This window comes from Gossypium hirsutum, chromosome A02 (genome assembly GCF_007990345.1).
Source record: "Gossypium hirsutum isolate 1008001.06 chromosome A02, Gossypium_hirsutum_v2.1, whole genome shotgun sequence".
NCBI lineage: Eukaryota > Viridiplantae > Streptophyta > Magnoliopsida > Malvales > Malvaceae > Gossypium > Gossypium hirsutum.
In genome coordinates, this window is record NC_053425.1 from 6,371,781 (window position 1) to 6,391,927 (window position 20,147).

General features: G+C 29.5%; 1 protein-coding gene across 2 annotated transcripts; it reads right to left on the reverse strand.

Annotated features, from left to right (window-relative positions):
• Positions 1–4,539: 4,539 nt before the first annotated feature.
• On the reverse strand, positions 4,540–8,432 carry LOC107949171 (sugar transporter ERD6-like 16). Of its 2 annotated transcripts, none has more exons than XM_016883896.2 (18): positions 8,097–8,432; positions 7,765–7,827; positions 7,589–7,678; positions 7,444–7,503; positions 7,295–7,360; positions 7,125–7,190; positions 6,923–6,998; positions 6,767–6,831; positions 6,592–6,684; positions 6,297–6,377; positions 6,118–6,202; positions 5,989–6,035; positions 5,796–5,858; positions 5,633–5,692; positions 5,492–5,545; positions 5,340–5,399; positions 5,132–5,246; positions 4,540–5,027 (listed from the first exon to the last, which is right to left on the reverse strand). In XM_016883896.2, exons 1-18 carry the CDS (start codon positions 8,277–8,279, stop codon positions 4,912–4,914), a joined length of 1,443 nt encoding a protein of 480 aa, XP_016739385.2. In that variant the 5' UTR covers positions 8,280–8,432; the 3' UTR covers positions 4,540–4,911. The 2 variants fall into 2 exon arrangements, with proteins under 2 accessions (XP_016739385.2, XP_016739386.2); XM_016883897.2 differs by having other exon boundaries at positions 7,765–7,917; positions 8,097–8,272.
• Positions 8,433–20,147: the final 11,715 nt, after the last annotated feature.

Sequence of the window (20,147 nt, forward strand, 5' to 3'; positions counted from 1 at the left end):
ATTTGACAACTTGAAATCTTTTTTCATGTTTATAAAAAGAATCTTTTATTATTTATTTATTGTTATAGGAAAAAGAGACCGAGATTTGATTTGTGTTTTTTTTTTCTTTCTTTTTGGATTCGTAAGAAGGTACCTTGAGTTAAAATTGAATTAACCGGTTTAATTATGTTCATTACTAAACGGTTGAATTTAGTCCAGTTGAAGGTTGATTAATAATTTTTTTTAAATTTTAACTATTAATTAATCCAGTTTGAAATCAAATAATTAATCGAATTAATTGAAATAAATAATATATATTATATATAATATATTTTTTATATTAGTAATGTATTTTTTGAATTGTTATTTTTATATTAATCGAATTAAATATTATTTTTTGAATTATTAAAAAAATGGACATCAACAATGCATTTTTTAGATGTTATATACTTATTTTAACCAAAAGATAAAAATATATAGATTTCGATTAACTTAAAATATTTTAATTCGGTTAATGTATTTAAAATTTTTTTTGATTCGGTTAATGATTTAAAATTTTTACATTTCAGGTAATTCAATTTGAACACCCCTATTCGCAAGTGGGTAGACACACTTTTATTCGTCAAAACTTTTTTTATATATATAGTAAATAAAAATTAAATTTTAAATGTAATTTTAATTATTTTTTTAAATTAAACTAATTTTTTTATGAATTATAAGGGGAGAGTAAAGTCCTAACAGCAGCACGACTAATACAATTTAAGCTTAGACTACACTTAAAATAGTAAACATCCTAACCATCAAGTTAACATATAGACTTATATTTTCAGCCCATGTCTAAGCTAAACTTTTTCCAGTTTTGACGGTTGGAATAATGGATTAAACTTGAATTTAGGGGGTTTTTTAATAATTATTATCAAAAGAACAATTAGAAAAACATACCATTTTTTTCATTAATTATAAAAGTTTGTTCATTTTTTAAGCTCAAAAGAGAACAAGGAAGACTGAGACAGCTGTTGGTAGAAGAGTAGAGAAGGGAACAAAGAATTTTTTGTCAAAAAATTCAATGTAATTTTTTTTTTCTGAACGATGTATTTTAATTAATTAACATTAAAAATTAATATATTTTTCTAAACAACATATCGTGATTAAAAAAACTCTGGTTTGAACCCTTTGAACCCATATTCATTAATATAATAATTTTAATTATTAAAAATAGTTCAACTCTAAGTGATGAATTTGGATTTTTGTTTTGGGAGCATCGCTAGAACGAAGAATCTTCAGAGTACAAATTGGAAAATGTTCAAAAATTAAATGAAATGGGAATTTAATTATTTGAAAAATTGCAACTTTGAATTTAACGTTTATTGTTATTGTTATTATAATTAAAGATTACATATTTTATTGTGAGCTAGTTCGATTGGTATTAGTATTGTTGTTAGTATAAAATAACGTGAAATTAAGTGTGCTGAAACATATTATCCTCATATTTAAGAGTTGGAGAGAAACTATGAATAATTCTGAATATTGTATATATAAAAAAAAGATTGCATACTTTGTTAATAAGAGAATGTGACATTGTTTGCCCAGTCACATCAATGTAATTTTTTATTTTTAGAATCAAATTAATATACATTTTTAGATATTAGAAATTCAGAGAAAAAATATACATTTTTTCTTTATGAATTTTGAGTAATTATTTTTCTAAATGGAATAAATAAAAATTCCTTTTATTTTTAGTCAAGAAAATGTTTATATATACTGTGGGTGAAAGTTTTCTGAATATATATATATATTTGTAAATATATATATTATAAAACTTTAATTGAAATGATAAAATTGAGAAATTTTATTCTTTTTCTAAAATAATAAATATTTTTATAAAAGCATGTTCAAAAATAAATTACTGTTATGTTTTAAGTTCAAAACTTATTATGTATATATATTTTTAAAAATTTTATACAAGAATATAAAAAGATAAAAATACTTTTATAATAATTTATTTTTTATTTTATAAATAAAATTAACTTGTGTTAGAATCCCACATATTCCAAAAACCCATTTAATATTAAAGTTTGAACTCAAGTCTTAGTTTAATTGGCATCGACATTATTACCAATACAAGAGGACATGAGTTTAAGTGTGTTGAAGTATAACATCCTATTTAAACGGTAAAAAACTAACTCTGAATAATTTTAAATATTATATAAAAAAAATATAAAACTTAGAATTAAATTCTCTTTGGATAGCTTGCAAAAGGGTAATCCCACTAAAGGAAAGATCCTTATTTCCCACCCATTAAATGAGAATTGGCTTTGTAGGTTGAGAAATAGTCCCCACATAACTTTCTTTTCAACAATGGTGGAGCTCCAAAAGTGCATGCTCATTCATATAAAATTAATATTTTAACAAGTTAATCATAATATTTTATAATCTATTCATATATCTTAATAAATAAATAAAAAATATTTAATTATTTGTTCAATAAAAAACCTTAAATCATTATATATTGATTAAGATAATATTTTTAATCAATATGGTAAAAAAGTAAATTAATAAAAAAATATTGATAAATTACATAAAATATTTTACACTAATAATTTCATCATATACATATGTGTTTGTGAGAGAGGAAGTAGAAATGCAAAATTAAAAAGAAAAAGGGATTTTTTTGGTTAGAAAAGTTAAAAAGGATTAATTAGAAGATTTTAGTAATAATTGTTCTAAGGCTTTGTGTTTACGAAAGGAGATTTGCTTTTTTTTTTCTTTAAAATTTGGTCAAAAGTCACTTTTTTAATCCTTAATTATGAGATCTTTGGGCACGTATTAGAGTTTATGGGGACCTAATTCCATTATTAAACTTTAAATTGCTTGCCACCAAACACTAGTCTTGAATATCTTTCGAATTACTAGTTTAAATTTTAAATTTTTATTTTATATTAATATAATTATTAAATTAAAATAATTTTTTTTAATGTTTGAGGTATAATAAAAGTTTCAAAAATTTTAGAAGTTTAAAGAAATTCTTTTAAAAAAATTTGGGGGTCTAATTAAAAATTTTAAATGTTTGTGAGATTAATTAGATTTTTCAAACATTTTAAGTGAGCTTAATTAAAATTTTCAAAAAAAAAAAGGTATAATGAGAATTTTCAAAATTTTAAGGGTTTGATTAAAATTTTCTACAAACTTCAAGGGAGAAATGAAATTTTTCAAAAATTGAGGGCCTAATTAATTTTTTTTTAAATTTCAGGGGAAAAATCATAATTTTCCAAAACTTTGGGGAGCCTGAGCCCTTTAAACGGTCCGCCTTTGGTTCTCGAGTTCCTACCTGACAAATGTAAATTATGGGAGTGTCAAAGCTTGTGGTTCGAGACACTTTCTGATACTTAAGTCAATAACAGAGTTTGATAATGGAGAAAGTGAGTAATATGAGGTTGAAGATAATGAAAATGGATATGAGAGAGCTCTCGTAAAACTTAAACCCCAAAGTTACTCCTTATTAATTGGTGAATGTAGACTAGTCTCACATTCGTCTTTATTCCCATCATGGTATAACAAAATGCCTCTTTTGGGTTTTAAGTTTAAGACAAGTCGTAAACGACCTAACTAAGACTTGTATGAAGGTGTTTGTAAAATAAAATACTTTGATCATTTAAGCATATTGCAGATAGATGATTAATTAGTGTAAATTTAATATGATATCGCTTCATCCTCTAAAGAATTTGACTTATTGATGATATGAGAGCTAATTTATGGAAGTCAAACTGTTTGACTTGGTTATGCCTTCGAGGGATTCAGTATAATAGATTGATCTTTTCTAGATTTCTTGACTATCCTTTTCATATAAAATTAAAACTTGAACTTCTTCTAAAAATACAACAAAAAAAAGGTGTAGTTCGAAAATAAAAAAATGAAACCAAATTGCTCATTCTCTCCTAAGAATTTTCACTTTCAATGGGATTTCAATGATTAGGCTAATTTACATCAGTTTTCTGTTTGGTTACTCAAGCCTTCTCAGCTTGTTCCAACTAATTAAATCTTCCGTTTGGTTACAGAGAAAAACCAGAGAAAGTGATGAGTTTCAAACTTTGAGATATCAACATTTACATCATAGCAGAGCAATTCCAACTTAAAAGACATATCTAATGTAGCTTTAACTTAATGTTAACTTTTATTGTAATTATTAGAATATATTGTAACCTAGTTTTTATATTCTTTAAAATATTAAAATTTAATCTTTATACTTTTATTTTTAGACATTTAACCTCTCTATTTTTTTAAATTTTAAAATTTAAGTTTAACTGTTAACACTGTTAAATTTTTTTTAAAATTATATTAATTACGATGTCATTTTTTAATTACATTGCTACTAAATAAATATTTTGTTTAATTTCAAAATGTTAGACTAATAAATCTAACAAAAAAAATTAGCAGTGTTAACACTTAAATCTGAATTTTAAAATTTGAAAAATAAAAAAGCTAAATTCCTCCACAAAATTCCAAAAGTAGATCCCTAAAAGAAATCCAAATACGTAACTGGAAGTAAAAGGCAATATTTTCTTAATCAAAATCGTTATTCTTTTATCCTCTGAAAATTACTGCATTGTATTACAATGATCACTAATGTAATAAAACAGTAAAACTAGATCCCTAATATATATATATCCTGAAATTGAAAAAACAAGAGGGGGAAAGGCCTGAAATCACTGGTAAAGCTGCATAATCTTTAACCATAAGTAATTTTCATGGAATCCACTCATTGCTCTGTCATGACTTGGAAAATTTTCCCAGTCAGAAATTGAGAAGATCCTTGAAGTAAAAAGAACTGATCCAAAATTTTTCGTCCAAAAATCTTCTCCAAATATTCATGGCATATTGCCCCCCCCCCAACCCCATTTTTGAACCGATATTTAACTCTCTTTTTTCCCCCTTCTATGAATTGATGCATGCCTGGATTTCTTCTAGTGTTTTCCCTTTAGTTTCTGGGACAAATTTGGCTACATATAGGATAGTCATTAAAGAGAATCCTGAGTATATAAAAAAGGTTCCTGAAACCAAACAGAAAAATCAAAAAACATGTTTCAGAGTTCATGTCTGAAAAATAATTCCAGGTTTCTTTTTGGACAAGTTGAATGTGTTTTAGTTCAGTCACCTGATGAACTCCAGCTCATGAGGAAGTTGAATGTGTAAGAAACTGCCCATGCACCCAACCAGTTCACTAAGACCACCAAGCTACCAGCTACTCCCTTAACATTTATAGGGAAAATCTGACATCGAAAACATCAAGTTCGGGTCATTTCAGGTTAATTGTTTCGGGTTTGTTTTGGGGGTCATTTCGGGTTAAGGGTTGTAATGCTCACCTCAGACATTATCACCCAAGGGACTGCTCCCATTCCAATTGAGAAAGATGCCACATAAATCTGATTTCAATGAGGAAAAAATAAAAACTAAAGTGAAAAAAAATGAATAAAAAGGTAGCCTTTGGATAATATTTATGTTATGATTTACTTACAAGGATTCCACCAACAGCTAATATTGGCACCCATTCAGGCAAAAGATTGTGTTCCTGATTCATAGAAATCATGAAACAGGTTCAAAAAATTGTATAGAAAACATGAAACAATTTCATGTATAGATAATTATTAAGGCTTACTTTGAGATAAAATGAAGTGCCAGACATGAAGCAACCAAGAAATGTGCCAGTTGCAGAAACCTGCAAATGGGAAAAAAAAAGTATATTTTCATCCCAAATTTTCCCATGAAATTTCTTAAGGTAAAAAATGTAAAAGTAAATTTCTGGGGTTAATTTTTTTTACCATTATCAATGGTCTTCTCCCTGACTTGTCCATTAACATTGCTCCCACAACAGTTATAGGGACCTAAATAGTAAGAAAATAACATTGAATTCGTTTTCCGATGTTTAATTCAATCGGTTCATGCAGTCACAGCATCAACAACCCTTCCCGATTCTCAAGTTAGGGACCCTTTTGTAAGACAGAAATTAATTACCTGAACACAAGCATAAGCTATGGTTCCAGCTTTTCCTGAAGAAAGCCCTGTGAATTGTTCAGAGAGTTAATATGAAAGTTTAATGACAAAGAAGGCATTATAATAAGGTACTTGGAAACTATTATTTACCAGCTGATGCAAAGGTTTCACTTGCATAGAAACTTATTCCATTAATTCCTCCAAATTGTTGAAACACCATTAATGCAACTCCAATCTGAAGATCATACCAAAAAGAAAAATGAGTTCTAATGGAAACCATTTAAACAAGAATCTCGTATTCATCGAAGGTATAGAACGAATTAACTCACCATCACTGAACGAATATATTTTGGTTGAAACAAATCCAGTATTCTAGTTTTTGGTAGGCTTTGAAGAGTTTCAATGTACATCTGTTTATACACCAAAATAATCAGCTGTTAGTTTAGCTTTACATATAATTTCAAAGACAGTCCATATCCATGTTCTCCGGACCTGTTTTTTCTAAAGTACCGACACATGTTCGGATATAGGTATGAAGTTAAAAAGAAGCATCCGTATCCAACAGTTGTCGGCAAGTCCGATTAACATAGGTGCATATACATAGTTAGAAGAAAAAAAAAATACTTGAATTTCTGCAGCTTCTTGAGTGATATCAGCATCTTTGCCTCTAACTTTTCGAAGAGCAACCTGAAATTCTTTGTTTTGGCCAACCTTTGCCTGCAAACAACAATGTTTCAACAATCATATATGTATGTATGTGTGTATATCTATCTTGCTTTTATTTCCATTGAAACCTTACCAGCCATCTTGGAGACTCCGGTATGAAACAGAGGCCAACAAACAGGAAAATGCATGGCACAAGTCCTTCCAAAAATCAAAACCAACATTTAGTCTCTAATAGTCTTTTATTTTTTCAGTTTTGATCTAAAAATCATGAAGGCTTAATTAGAATTACCAGTTAGAGCAAGTTCCCTCCATGGTATAATTGTTCCTATTAAGAATGCAACTGATGAACCGGTAACAATCATGAGCTGCAAACGAAAAAGAAAAGGGATTTAAATTACGATTTCACCAGCATTCCGGGTAATATCTGGTAGTGCATATCATTCATGGCCGCTATTTAAATCACTGCATACGGTCCTACCAGGCTTTCTCACCTGATTCAACGTAGTGAGCCCTCCTCTGAGATTCTTTGGTGCTATTTCAGCTATGAAGATTGGAACCTGTTTGTGTAGTGGGAAAATTATTAGCACAACTTTAGAAAACATTATCTACCAGTGTATATTTGTCAAGAAATGCATATTTTCTCAGGAAAAAAAAATAGTACCACATATGAGAAAACTCCAATGCCATATCCAGTGGAAAACCTTCCAATATCGAGTGAAACAGCTCCCTGCAATAGGATCATGCAAATTTAGGTACTACTAGTTATCCAAAAATCATAAATTCATTGAGATGAGGACCAAAGTGTAGAACCTTGGAGAAATAAACAGCAAGCCATCCAGTGATGCAAAAACCAGCTGATAATCTCATTGCCTGGCACCATTAAAGTTGCAGAAATTTAGTACAACTATAACATAAACCTTTTTTTTTTTCAATTCAATTCTGAAACATAACATACCCCTTTTCGACCAATCATGTCTGCAATCCGACCACTAGTGACAGCACCAAGCATTGCACCAATGGTTAAGATAGAACCAAACATTGAAAACTGGAAATTTTTTTCAATAACAAGTTAGTGTGACATTCTTGAAAATAAAATATTTAATGGATGCATTGATGTAGAAAGGAACTAACCTCAGATAGGGATAGATTAAGATCTTCACTGATAGCAGATTGAGTTGGTGCTGAATACCCCACCTGCCAAAAGAAAACTTAAACTAAACAAACCTTTTTGGTTTCTTTTTTTCTTTTTTGTGTGGGATTTTTTTCATATTCTAGTTTTGGTTCCTAAAAATATTTAAAAAAAAGAAGAAGAAGAAAAAAAAAACATTTTAGCAACCATGAACTTTGTTTAAACATGGAAATGCCTAGAGGAAAAAGAAAACCCAGAAACAGAAAATTTTGATCTGAAAAAAGCTCTAATAACAAAAAAAAAACATGAATTTATTTAGTAAAAAGGAACTTACACATGATCCAAATTCAAATGAACCGCAAACAGCAACGAATGTGCAAAGCAAAACCATCCAAATGGATCCATTTTCATGATGAACAACAATTGTTTCATCATCTGCAACAATCAATGGCTTCTCTAAATCTTCAAGCCCATTGATTTCACCACTTTCAACATCTTTAAACTGCCGAATTGTCATCTCTGGGTTCTTTTTAAAAAAAAAAAAACCAGAGAGACTTTGAAATAACTTGAAACAGATGGTGTGAGTGAAAAACAAGGTCTAAAAAATGAGGGGTTTATATACACATTCACCCAGTAAGATTTTTTTCACTTTTTGGGTGTGGGAATTAGATATTTTATGGTGCATTGCTTGACTGACCCATATTTTATCGAGATTTGTTCAATAATTAGTTTGTCTGGTTGTGTATTATTGAAGGAAGATGATTAGGCAGCCATTAGCAGATAAGCTGGGAGCTGGGATTTTCACGAAGCTGTCACTGACGTGGTTTGATCGTATGTTTATTAACAGTAGTAGTTTCACCCACGGAAGTTCAATCATTAAGCCGCCATTTTCAATTGGACCCTTCTTCATGCAACTTGATTTCTTTTTAAACACCAAACTTATAAAATTACTATGCACTTGTTTTTTTATCTTTTAAAAATATGTTGTTTCAAGATATATTTTCAATTAAAGTTTCAACGAATTTTTAGGTAAGTATCTCATAATTAATAATTCATCTATTCAATAAATAGATAAATTAATCTTTATATATTAGATTAAAAAAATAATTTAATTTTTTTATTAATAATTTCATCTATTTGCAGCGGTGAGATTTGAGACTAAATTTTGGAGCCTAGTAAAATTTTCAAAAATTTTAAAAGTTTAATGAGAATTTTTTTTAAAAAAAATTAGAGTCTAATTAAAATTTTTAAACTTCTTAATGAGATTAATGAGAATTTAGCATAATCATTATCGAGTTCTAATAAACTAATTTCATGTATTTCATGCTTAATTAGAGTAGCTCACATGCTAAATTAATTTTTTTAATTTTTAGTATCTTGTTTTTAGTTTTAATCAATATTGTAAATTTTCAATTCTGATAGAAACTTAAGCAATATGAATTATTAAATTAACTTTTAATTTAAATAGTTAGATGATTATCTTAATTTAAGCTCAAAATTTAAAGATGAAACTTAATTCAAATTAAATTGATTTTTAACTTCGAATTTTCAATTAAGTTTTTTATTATTTAAAATCGGTTAAACTTAATTACACTAATATTTCAAAATTTAAACGCATAAAAAAACCTTAAAATTGAGTATTATCGTAATAAGATTTACACATTTATAAGAAGTTTTTATTAAACTATTTTTATTTCAAATATGAAAATTATTAATAAATAATATTTTTTAAAAATAGTGATATATGAAATACTTTTTGGGAAAAATTAATAAAAACTATATTTACACAACTTAAAACATAATAATACGAATTATTTTTCTTTCCAAAATCATTGATAGACTACTAAAAAAAGAAAGCCTACGCAGTGTTTTAAAAAAGTAAGTCCCTTTTTCAACAAAATGACAAAAATTCAGTCAAAATTTTGTTTTTTACAAAAAAATAGAAAAAACAAAACAAATTTAGCTGTATATGAGTAAAGCAAGTGAATAGGTTAATTTTTTTGCAGACATGCTGAGTCAGAACCTACGCAAAACATCTTTAAAATTGTCAACTTGATGGGAGTATTTGCCAATTTGGCCAATGTTTTTATTCCACTCATTGATAAATGTCCATATCCATCTTAATCTTTCTTTCAATTTTGGTTTTCAATTTAGAATTTCTTTTATATGTAGAAAAAGTATTTTTTTTCAATTTAGTCCTAACTTTTCACTGAATTTTGTTAATATTTTGTAATGGGGGAATTTGCTTGATTGTTTTGCCACCAAAAAAATGGTTTTGAGAAGAAGAAAAAATCATAGAAAAGAGGTTGGTAAATGAAAGATAATGTATTTTTCTCTGGAAATTATCTTCCTCTGGTGAAAAGTAAAAGGGTAAATTGTAAAAATAATCACTTTTATTTGTCTCAAATTACATTTTAGTCATTTATATTTGAAATGTTACGTTTTAATCACTTATGTTATCGTTTTGTTATAAAGTGGTCACTATACCGTTAAGTTCCGCTACCTCCCTAATAGCAATCCTACGTGGCAGTTTAAGTGAGTTTTAAATGCCAACTTAGATATTTAGTTGCTGGGATAAAAATAAGTTTTTAATTAAATAAGTTTAATTTACACTGCCACATAGGACCGCCATTAGGGAGGTAACGAAACTTAATGGTATAGTGATCACTTTGTAACAAAATGATAACGTAAATGACTAAAATGTAATCTAAGGCAAACAAAAGTGACTATTTTTATAGTTTAACCATATTAAAATTATACATGAACTTTGATAAAATTTGTAATGTTATACATCATCTTTAATTTGGTACATTTGTATACATCAAATTTTAATTTTAGTTCAATTTTCACATTTCACTAATCTAGCTATCTATGTGGCACAATTTTTCATTTAATCATATATAAATTTTTGACATGACATTTTATTAGGATAAATAACAAACAAATAAATAAATTTAAATTATTTTCACATGGATTAAAAAAATAAACACACTTGTGAAATAGTTTCTTATTCCTCAAAATCTATTTTTAATCTAGGTGGAAATAATTTAAATAATTGGTTTATTTTTTAACTTAATAAAATTTTACATCAATAACTTACATATGAATTAACGGGAAATTATGCCTCATGAATAACAAAGTTAATGAAATATAAAAATTGAATTCAAATTAAAGTTTAATGTATACAAATGTACCAAATTAAAATTAGTGGATAACATTACAAATTCTATTAAAATTCACATATAATTTTTATATTTATCTCAAAAGTAAAGAGACGATCTCCAAATAAAACATCTTACAAATAACATGGTTCTTTCTGTAAAAAAAAAGATTAGATAAAAATATTATAGTTTTCAATGTAATTAAATATGTATTTATATTTAAATAATATATTTTATTTTATTTTCATAATAAATTCTTAACATAATTAAATCTATTTATTCTTTTAATAATAAATTTTAGCATTACTAATTATTTTAAATGAAATATTATTTTTTTGAAAAAAATAATATTAGTATTTTAATTATAAATATATAGATTATAATTTATAAATATTTAGTAATAAATGTGTTATAATGTAAAGTATACAAATATTAATATTTAATCATTATTATAATTTATTTTTTGTTTAATTGTAGGTGTTCCCTTCTATTTTACACTTAGAAAATTATTATACTTAGACCAGGTATGATATATTCTTGAAAAGTTCACTATTACTTTTTCTGATCACCTGTTAATTTTAAAATGTTAATATTAAAATTAATAGTTTAATGATAAACAAATTTTAGATTATTAATATATTAATATTTATATTTAAAAATGTAATACTGACATTTTATCAAAGATAATATTGTACTAATAAATATTTTAATATTTATGTCAAAAAATTTAATTGAAAACTTTTTTTTTTCAATAAGTGACCAAAACCATTTTATTTTAAAAAATAATATTGTATTAATAAATATTTTTTCAGAAAACCCTATTCCGTGTGTTATAGAAAATATTTATTTGAAATAAATGCACCTTTGTTTAGGTATTTAATTTTTTTATTTATTTCATCTTTTTAATCATTGTAAATAAGTGGATCAAGATGTACCCAGAGACGACAAAAGGAAATAATGGAGAACCTTGGTGTTGAGGCCTGTAATGATTGGTAGGGTGAAAACATAACGTGATGCGACGGTGGAATCAGCTAAACCATCGCTGTGAATAAAATTTTATTTTTGGATCCCATTGAGATTGGCTTCCCAAAATATCCTCCGTTAAATTATTATTAAACTTACCTTTTAATTATTAAATTTTAAAAAATTATAAAATGATTATTAAAATTATTAATTTATTAGAATTATTGTTATATGGTCTTTCCTATTTGCATTAGTTGTATTAATCGAAAACTCTCATTTCCTTTCTATTCTACAATTCATTTTTTTTGTGAAACAATTTTAAATGTTATGAATCTTTGAACCAAAATTTAAAAAGTTTTATTCGATCTCTAATATTGACCTTTAGATTGACTTGGATCTAAAATATATTGTGTAGCTCGTCGATGAGTATTGATTTACCGTACCAATCATCAAATTACAGTTTGGAGCTCATTAGTCGGACTTATTTTTTAAGAAAATTAATAGTGTAATGACTTAAATAAAAACATTTAAATAGTTTAGTGAATTAAATAAGAACTTTTAAATAGTTCAATAACCGGTTTATAACTTTTTGAAATTGAATCGAAACATAAACTTACTACTAATTTAGTAACATTGAGTATAATTTATCTTAAAATTAATTAATGCAACGAAGATATTTCTTTTTTCTGTAGGGGTAATGATGAGATTGTCATTAGTAAAGTTTATAGCTATTATAAGTTCATTACAGGTGAAAGTATCATAAAAGCTATTGTATTAGGAGTGAAATTTCATTTTGTCCCTTTACATAAAAATGAATAAATTAGTCTCTATAAGTTAGATTAAAGAATAAACTAATTCTTTATATTAAAATTTTTATTTATTTTTACTGTTAAAAACTAGTGTAAATAATAAATTAACCAAACAATTATGCTTGACATGCCACCTAATATGTAAAGTGTAATGAACCGAAAGTTACGGTATCGAAAATTGAGTCTTGAGTACTGTTTCCGTGAAATTAATTCATGAATATTTATTAGAAATATTTATGAATTATAGTTGAATGGTTATTTAGTGTTTAATTAAGTGAAGTAGCTTGAATTTAGTTTAAAGGACTAAATTGCATACGGTATAAAAGTTTAATTATAAATTAAAGATTAGTAAAGGGACTAATCTAGCAATTAGACCCTAAGTGCCATGTGTGTGAATGTATGATATAACATGTGTAATAGTTAGTAAAGATATTAAATGTGTTAAAGTAGTTTTTCTTATAGATTAAGTTATTTTATTAGAATAATATTATATTATTAATATTATTATATTGAATATAGATTTATGAGTAAGTTAAAAAAAAAAAAGATAGAAAGAGTTACAAAGAAAGAAAGAAAGAAAGAAAGAAAGAAATAGAAAAGGGAAATTTGAGGATTAAGGCCCTAAAGCTTGATTGGTAAGATGTTTTAGCTTATTTTCTTATAATTTTTATGTTTATGGATGCCTAATTTAAAGTTCTACATGTATGAGGTTAAAATGAAGAAAAATAGAAAATTTTTAAATATTGATTTAGTTGAATAAATTGAGGTTTTATGGGTTAAATTGATAGAAATTGAAGTTAGAAGTGAAAATTGAGTGATTTATTAAAAGAATTCTAAGTTAGGTTTAAATAGGGATTAAGTTGAATAGAGCTCAAAATTATGTTTTATAATGAATTTTATGAGTTAGAAATTGTCAATGAGTTGATTAAAAGAGAATATGAAGCTTAAGTTAAAGAAAAAAGATTAGTAATGGAAAAAGGACGAAATTGGAATTTTTGTAAAAGTTTGATAGAAAGTGAAAATGTGTTTTATGAATTAATATATTGATGATTTTTAATTGTATGATTGTTAGTAGCAAACGTAGCACCGGATACGTCATCAAAGAAGGGAAAAGAGAAAGTGAACGAAAATATCGATTAAATTCAATAAATAGTGGTTTGTATTTCTATAAACCGAGCTTAATCGTTATTGCTATATTTGATATTTATATTGTATGAAAATGTGAATCAGGTAAGTATTTTTACCATATTGAAATGAATGTGATTTTGAATACCCTATTAACATTGTCGGGCTAGTCGGATATAGTTGACATGTCATAGAAATTGGAAGTATTGGGATATTCCGACATTGAGTCGATGAGACACTATGTGTCGACTACTGTTAAAGTTCTGGATTTGTTCCGATGAAGTACTTTGTGTACTATAATGTTAAAGTTCCGGATTTGTTCCGATGAAGCACTATGTGCTTATCCTGGAGTGTGGGTTGGATCCGTGTATCCGTTAGTGTCCGAGTTATGTTAATAAGGGTAAATAAAGTAAAGGTTGTTAAAGTACTGATTGATATTGAATAATAGTAATAATATGTTTGAATTACCATGTTTTAAAGTTGATTAAGCTATAGTTTATAGAAATACCACTGAGAGTATTCTCAGCGTACGGTTTGTTTCCGTGCACAGGCTAGGTACGAAAGTATAAGGACTCAGCATAGAAGCCGATCCCCGAACTCAAATTGGTGAAGTTTCTATCTTTTTGGAAAATGGCATTGTACCTAGGATGTCTTTTGGTCATTTTGAAAGTATCTAAGTTGTTAAGTGATATTTTGGTATGTTTTGTAAATGTTACCAAAACCTTAAGTATGGTATGTTTTGATATGTTAGTGAAGAGTAATAAGAGGAAGTGTTGGTAAATATTGTAGAGAGAAGAAATGAAGATGTTATAAACTTAGTTATCAAGATTTTATATTAAAACAGATTTGGACAGTAACAGTAGTCCAACTTTGAAAATATACCAAAAATAGTATAAAGTGAATTAGATGATGAATAAAATATGTAATTGAAGCTTAATGAATCTATTTTTATATGGAAGAAACAAAATAGGTAAAAGAGTTGTTTTTATGAGATATTTACGTTTTGGTGAAACAGGGTTAGAGCAATTTCTGGATTTCCTATTTTGACTTTAGAAATTCACCATAAATTGTGTATTAATAATTAGGACTCAAACTTTATATGTATGTATTCCTTATTGAGCCTATTTTTAATTGAAACAAATGGCATAGTCATTGGATTTCTGTACAGGAATAAATTTGATTCGTAGTGCACAAGGGTTAGAGTAGCCGAACCTTGAAATAGGGGAGACTTTTTCTAATAAAATGTACTAATTGGCCAGACCAAAAATTATAGAAAAAAATTAGTAAGTAGATATATGAGTCTAGTTTCAGGAAAAATTTACGGAATTAGATTTCGAGTTTCGTAACTCGAGATAGGATTTTTTTAGCGACCGTGACGCAGATGGATAGTTTACTACAAAAACTGTTTAAGTGCTAAGATAAGTTTTGTAATGTCTCCTGCTTGACTCCGGCAACGGTCTCGGGTAGGGGGACGTTACAATATTGATTGGTATCAGAGCTAATTAGGTTTAGTCGGTTCTAGGACTAAATCGAATGTCAATGTGAATCTAGAGGTACATGCCATTACTGAGTCAAATTTGAGTTGGGATTGGATGCTGATATGTTTGTTGAATATTTTTGTTTTATAGCATTAAGAATGTCTGATAAAAGCATTGAGGATACTGATCAAAAGATGTATAGTGAAGATGATGAATCGTATAATGTGAATGAATCGGAGTCTACAACTCCAAGTGTGAATCCAGTAGGAAATCAACCGAATGTTAGAAGTGATAATACTGAAGTCTTTAGAATAATCGCCGATGCCCTTCAAAAAGAGGTAGGAACTATGCTTACTACGTCCTCTATCCCTACTACCCGAAGAGCTCCAATTAAAGAATTAAGAAAATATGGAGCTACAGAATTTTTGGGTGCAAAGGGAATTGATTCGACTACTGCTGAAAATTGGTTAAAGACTACAAAGAGAGTTCTGAAGCAACTTGAATGTACACCACAAGAAAGCTTAGTGTGTGTTTTCTCATTACTGCAAGAGGAAGCTTTAGTATGGTGGGAATCAGTGATTCAGAATGTACTTGAGGAACAGATAAGTTGGGACTTCTTTCAAAAAGAGTTTCAAAATAAGTATTTGGGAGAAATGTACATAGAGGACAAAACACAAGAGTTCTTAACACTGAAACAAGGTGAGATGCTTATAGTGGATTATGAACGAGAATTTCTGAGATTGAGCAGATATGCCACTGAGTTTGTACCGACTGAAGCCGACCGATGTAAAAGATTTTTAAGAGGATTACGTGATGAATTTAGACTACAGTTGATGCCTCTTAGAATCACTGAGTTTGCGGATTTAATGGAAAGAGCTAAGATGATTGAACAAATTCTCGGAAGGGATAAAAAGTCTGAAATTGCTCGTTCAATTGAAAAACGTCCCGGAATGGTTTTCAAGTCCGCAGCCTAAGCGGTCAAAGGAATCATGAGGTAATTAGAGATTTAGTTCTCGATCGGAAAGAAGTGATCGAGGTCGGAAAAGACAGACTACTGTGTCTACTGGCAGTATCCGAAGTCCAGTTCAGAATACTGAAATTCCAATATGTGAGCATTGTGGAAACCGACACAAAGAGGAATGTAGAAAGTTGACTGGAGGTTGTTTCCGTTGTGGAGCTACCGATCACTTTATTAAAGATTGCCCAAAGATATCTGGAACAACACCGACAGTAGTGCAAAGATCTGAATTTGCTTCTAGAGGCCGGGGATCAGGCCGAAGTAGTTCGTTTGCTAGAGGTGGTACTAGAAGAACTAGTGAGAGTGCTACACAACAATCTAAAGCTAGAGCTCCAGCTCGAGCGTATGTTGTGAGGACTCGAGAAGAGAAAGATGCTCACGATGTGGTGACAGGTATATTCTTATTGAATTCAGCACCCGTTTATGCTTTAATAGACCCTGGGTCATCACATTCATATGTTAATACGAAAGTAGTTGAGACAAATAAATTAGAGTCTGAATTGTCTAAAGTTATGATAGAAGTGTCTAGTCCACTGGGACAAACTACTTTAGTGAACCATATATGTCGAAGATGTTCGTTAATGATTCAAGATAGAATATTCCCTGTTGATCTGTTGATTATGCCATTTGGCGACTTTGATGTTATTTTGGGAATGGACTGGTTATCAGAACATGGAGTGATTTTAGACTGTTATAAGAAGAAGTTTATTGTTCAGAATGAAAGTGAAGATACGATTGAAGTAAATGGTATTCGGACTAGTGGATCAATTCGTATTGTTTCGGCCATTAAAGCTAGCAAGCTTCTTCATCGAGGTTTTAATGCTTTCTTAGCATATGTGATTAATTCGGATTCAGTTGAAAGTCAGTGTAGTAAAATTCGGACTGTATGTGAATTTTCTGATGTATTCCCTGAGGAATTAACTGGATTACCCCCTGATCGAGAGGTAGAATTTGTGATTGAAGTCTACCCAGGTACAGATCCGGTATCGATACCTCCGTACCGTATGGCACCTACTGAGCTTAAGGAATTAAAAGTACAGTTGCAAGACTTATTGGACAGAGGTTTTATACGACCTAGTACATCACCATGGGGAGCTCCAATGTTATTTGTTAAAAAGAAAGATGGGTCGATGCGGTTGTGCATTGATTATCGACAACTCAACAAATTGACTGTCAAGAACAAGTATCCACTTCCCCGAATAGATGATTTGTTTGATCAACTGAAAGGAGCTTCCATATTTTCAAAGATTGATCTGAGGTCTGGATACTATCAGTTGAAAGTAAAAGAGTGCGACATATTGAAGACGGCATTCCGTACGAGGTATGGGCATTATGAATTCTTAGTAATGCCATTTGGACTGACAAATACCCCTGCTCCTTTTATGGATCTTATGAATCGAATTTTTCAGCCATACTTGGATCAATTCGTAATAGTTTTTATCGACGATATTTTGGTGTATTCCAAGTCAGAAAAAGACCATGAGCAACATCTCCGAATTATTTTGCAAATACTACAAGAAAAGCAATTGTATGGAAAATTAAGCAAGTGTGAATTCTGGTTATCAGAAGTTGTGTTTCTTGGTCATGTCGTATCAGCGGATGGAATTAGAATGGATCCAAAGAAGATTGAAGCAGTTATTCTGTGGAAAGTTCCTAAGAATGTATCAGAGGTACGAAGTTTTCTCGGATTGGCTGGTTACTATCGAAGATTCGTCAACGGATCTTCAAAGATAGCCTTACCGATGACCAAGCTACTACAGAAGAATATTCCATTTGTTTGGAATGAGTAATGTCAGAAAAGTTTTGAAGCATTAAAACGAATGTTAACAGAGGCACCGGTGTTGACTTTACCAGAATCAGAAAGAGATTTTGTAGTGTACAGTGATGCTTCATTGAGTGGACTGGGATGTGTACTGATGCAGAACGGGAAAGTCATTGCTTATGCTTCACGGCAACTGAAACCGCCTGAACGCAACTATCCAACTCATGATTTAGAATTAGCAGCTATAATTTTTGCCTTGAAGATTTGGAGGCACTATCTTTATGGTGAAAAGTGCTATGTTTATACGGATCATAAAAGTTTGAAGTATCTGCTTTCGTAAAAAGAATTAAATCTGAGACAAAGGCTTTGGATAGAGCTTCTGAAAGACTATGATTGTGTCATAGACTATCATCCAGGGAAGGCTAATGTAGTAGCCGACACACTGAGTAGAAAAGCTGCGATTGAATTACGAGCAATGTTTGCACAACTTAGTATCACTGAAGATGGAAGTCTTTTGACTGAATTAAGAATAAAGCCAGTAATGTTTGATCGAATCAGATCAGCACAGTTAGAAGATGATAAGTTGTTAAAGAAAAGAGAGATGATTCAAAATAGTACAACAGAAAATTTTAGCATTGATGGAAATGGTTGTCTAAGATTTCAGAATCGACTTTGCATTCCGGATAATTCTGAGTTGAAAGAGTTAATTCTTCGAGAAGCTCATAATAGTCTATTTGTATTTCATCTTGGAGGTATGAAAATGTATCGTAATTTGCGTGAATTGTATTGGTGGTCGGGAATGAAAAAGGATATAACTGAATATGTGGCAAAGTGTTTGACTTGTCAACGAGTGAAGGCAGAACATCAAGTTCCATCAGGATTACTTCAACCTATCAATATTCCTGAATGGAAATGGGACCGAATAACGATGGACTTTGTGACGGGATTACCGACGTCTACAAGTAAAAAGAATGCTATTTGGGTAATAGTTGATCGACTTACGAAGTCAGCTCATTTCATAGCTGTGAGAACCGATTGGTCGTTAAAGAAACTTGCTGAGGTTTATGTTCGGGAAATCATTAGATTACATGGTATTCCAAAATCAATAATTTCTTACAGAGATCCAAGGTTTACATCAAGGTTTTGGAAGCAATTACATGAATCTTTCGGTACTCGACTTCACTTTAGTACAGCTTTTTATCCACAGATTGATGGTCAATCTGAACGGGTAATACAAATTTTAGAAGATATGCTTCGAGCCTGTATGATTGATTTTGAGTCTAACTAGGAATATTATTTGTCATTAGCCGAATTTATATATAATAATAGTTTCCAGTCAAGTATACAGATGGCACCGTATGAGCCTTTGTATGGACGAAGATGCCGATCACCCGTATGTTGGACAGAACTGAATGAGAAGAAGATGATTGGACCTGAATTGGTTCAAGAAACGAAAAGTACAGTTAAGAAAATTAGGGAAAAATTGAAAACTGCTTTTGATAGACAGAAATCGTATGCAGATTTGAAATGACGAGATATTGAATACTCAGTCGGGGATAAAGTATTTTTAAAGGTTTCACCTTGGAAGAAAATTCTAAGATTTGGTCAAAAAGGAAAATTAAGTCCTCGTTTTATTGGGCCTTACGAAGTTATTGAGAAAATTGGACCAGTAGCATATCGATTGGCCTTACCTCCTGAACTACAGAAAATGCACAATGTCTTCCATGTTTCTATGCTAAGAAGATATCGGTCGGATCCTTCACATGTTATTACGACCGAGAATGTAGAGATTCAACCTGACTTATCGTATGAAGAAGAACCAGTTGAGATTCTAGCACGAGAGGTAAAAGAAATACGTAATAAACATATTCCTTTAGTAAAAGTGCTATGGCGAAGTCACAGTGTTGAAGAAGCTACATGGGAACCAGAAGAAACGATGAGATCTCAATACCCCTATCTCTTTTCAGGTAAATTTCGAGGACGAAATTTATTAAGGGGGAGAGAATTGTAATGAACTGAAAGTTACGGTATCGGAAATTGAGTCTTGAGTACTGTTTCCGTGAAATTAA

Excerpts from the sequence above, each read along its gene's own strand:
- LOC107949171 (XM_016883896.2), bottom strand. The coding sequence starts at position 8,279 with ATGACAATTCGGCAGTTTAAAGATGTTGAAAGTGGTGAAATCAATGGG. Across the intron at positions 7,828-8,096 it reads CATTTGAATTTGGATCATGT|GTGGGGTATTCAGCACCAAC; the intron begins GTAAGTTCCTTT and ends TTCTTTTGGCAG. Across the intron at positions 5,546-5,632 it reads GCACTTCATTTTATCTCAAA|GAACACAATCTTTTGCCTGA; the intron begins GTAAGCCTTAAT and ends TCTATGAATCAG.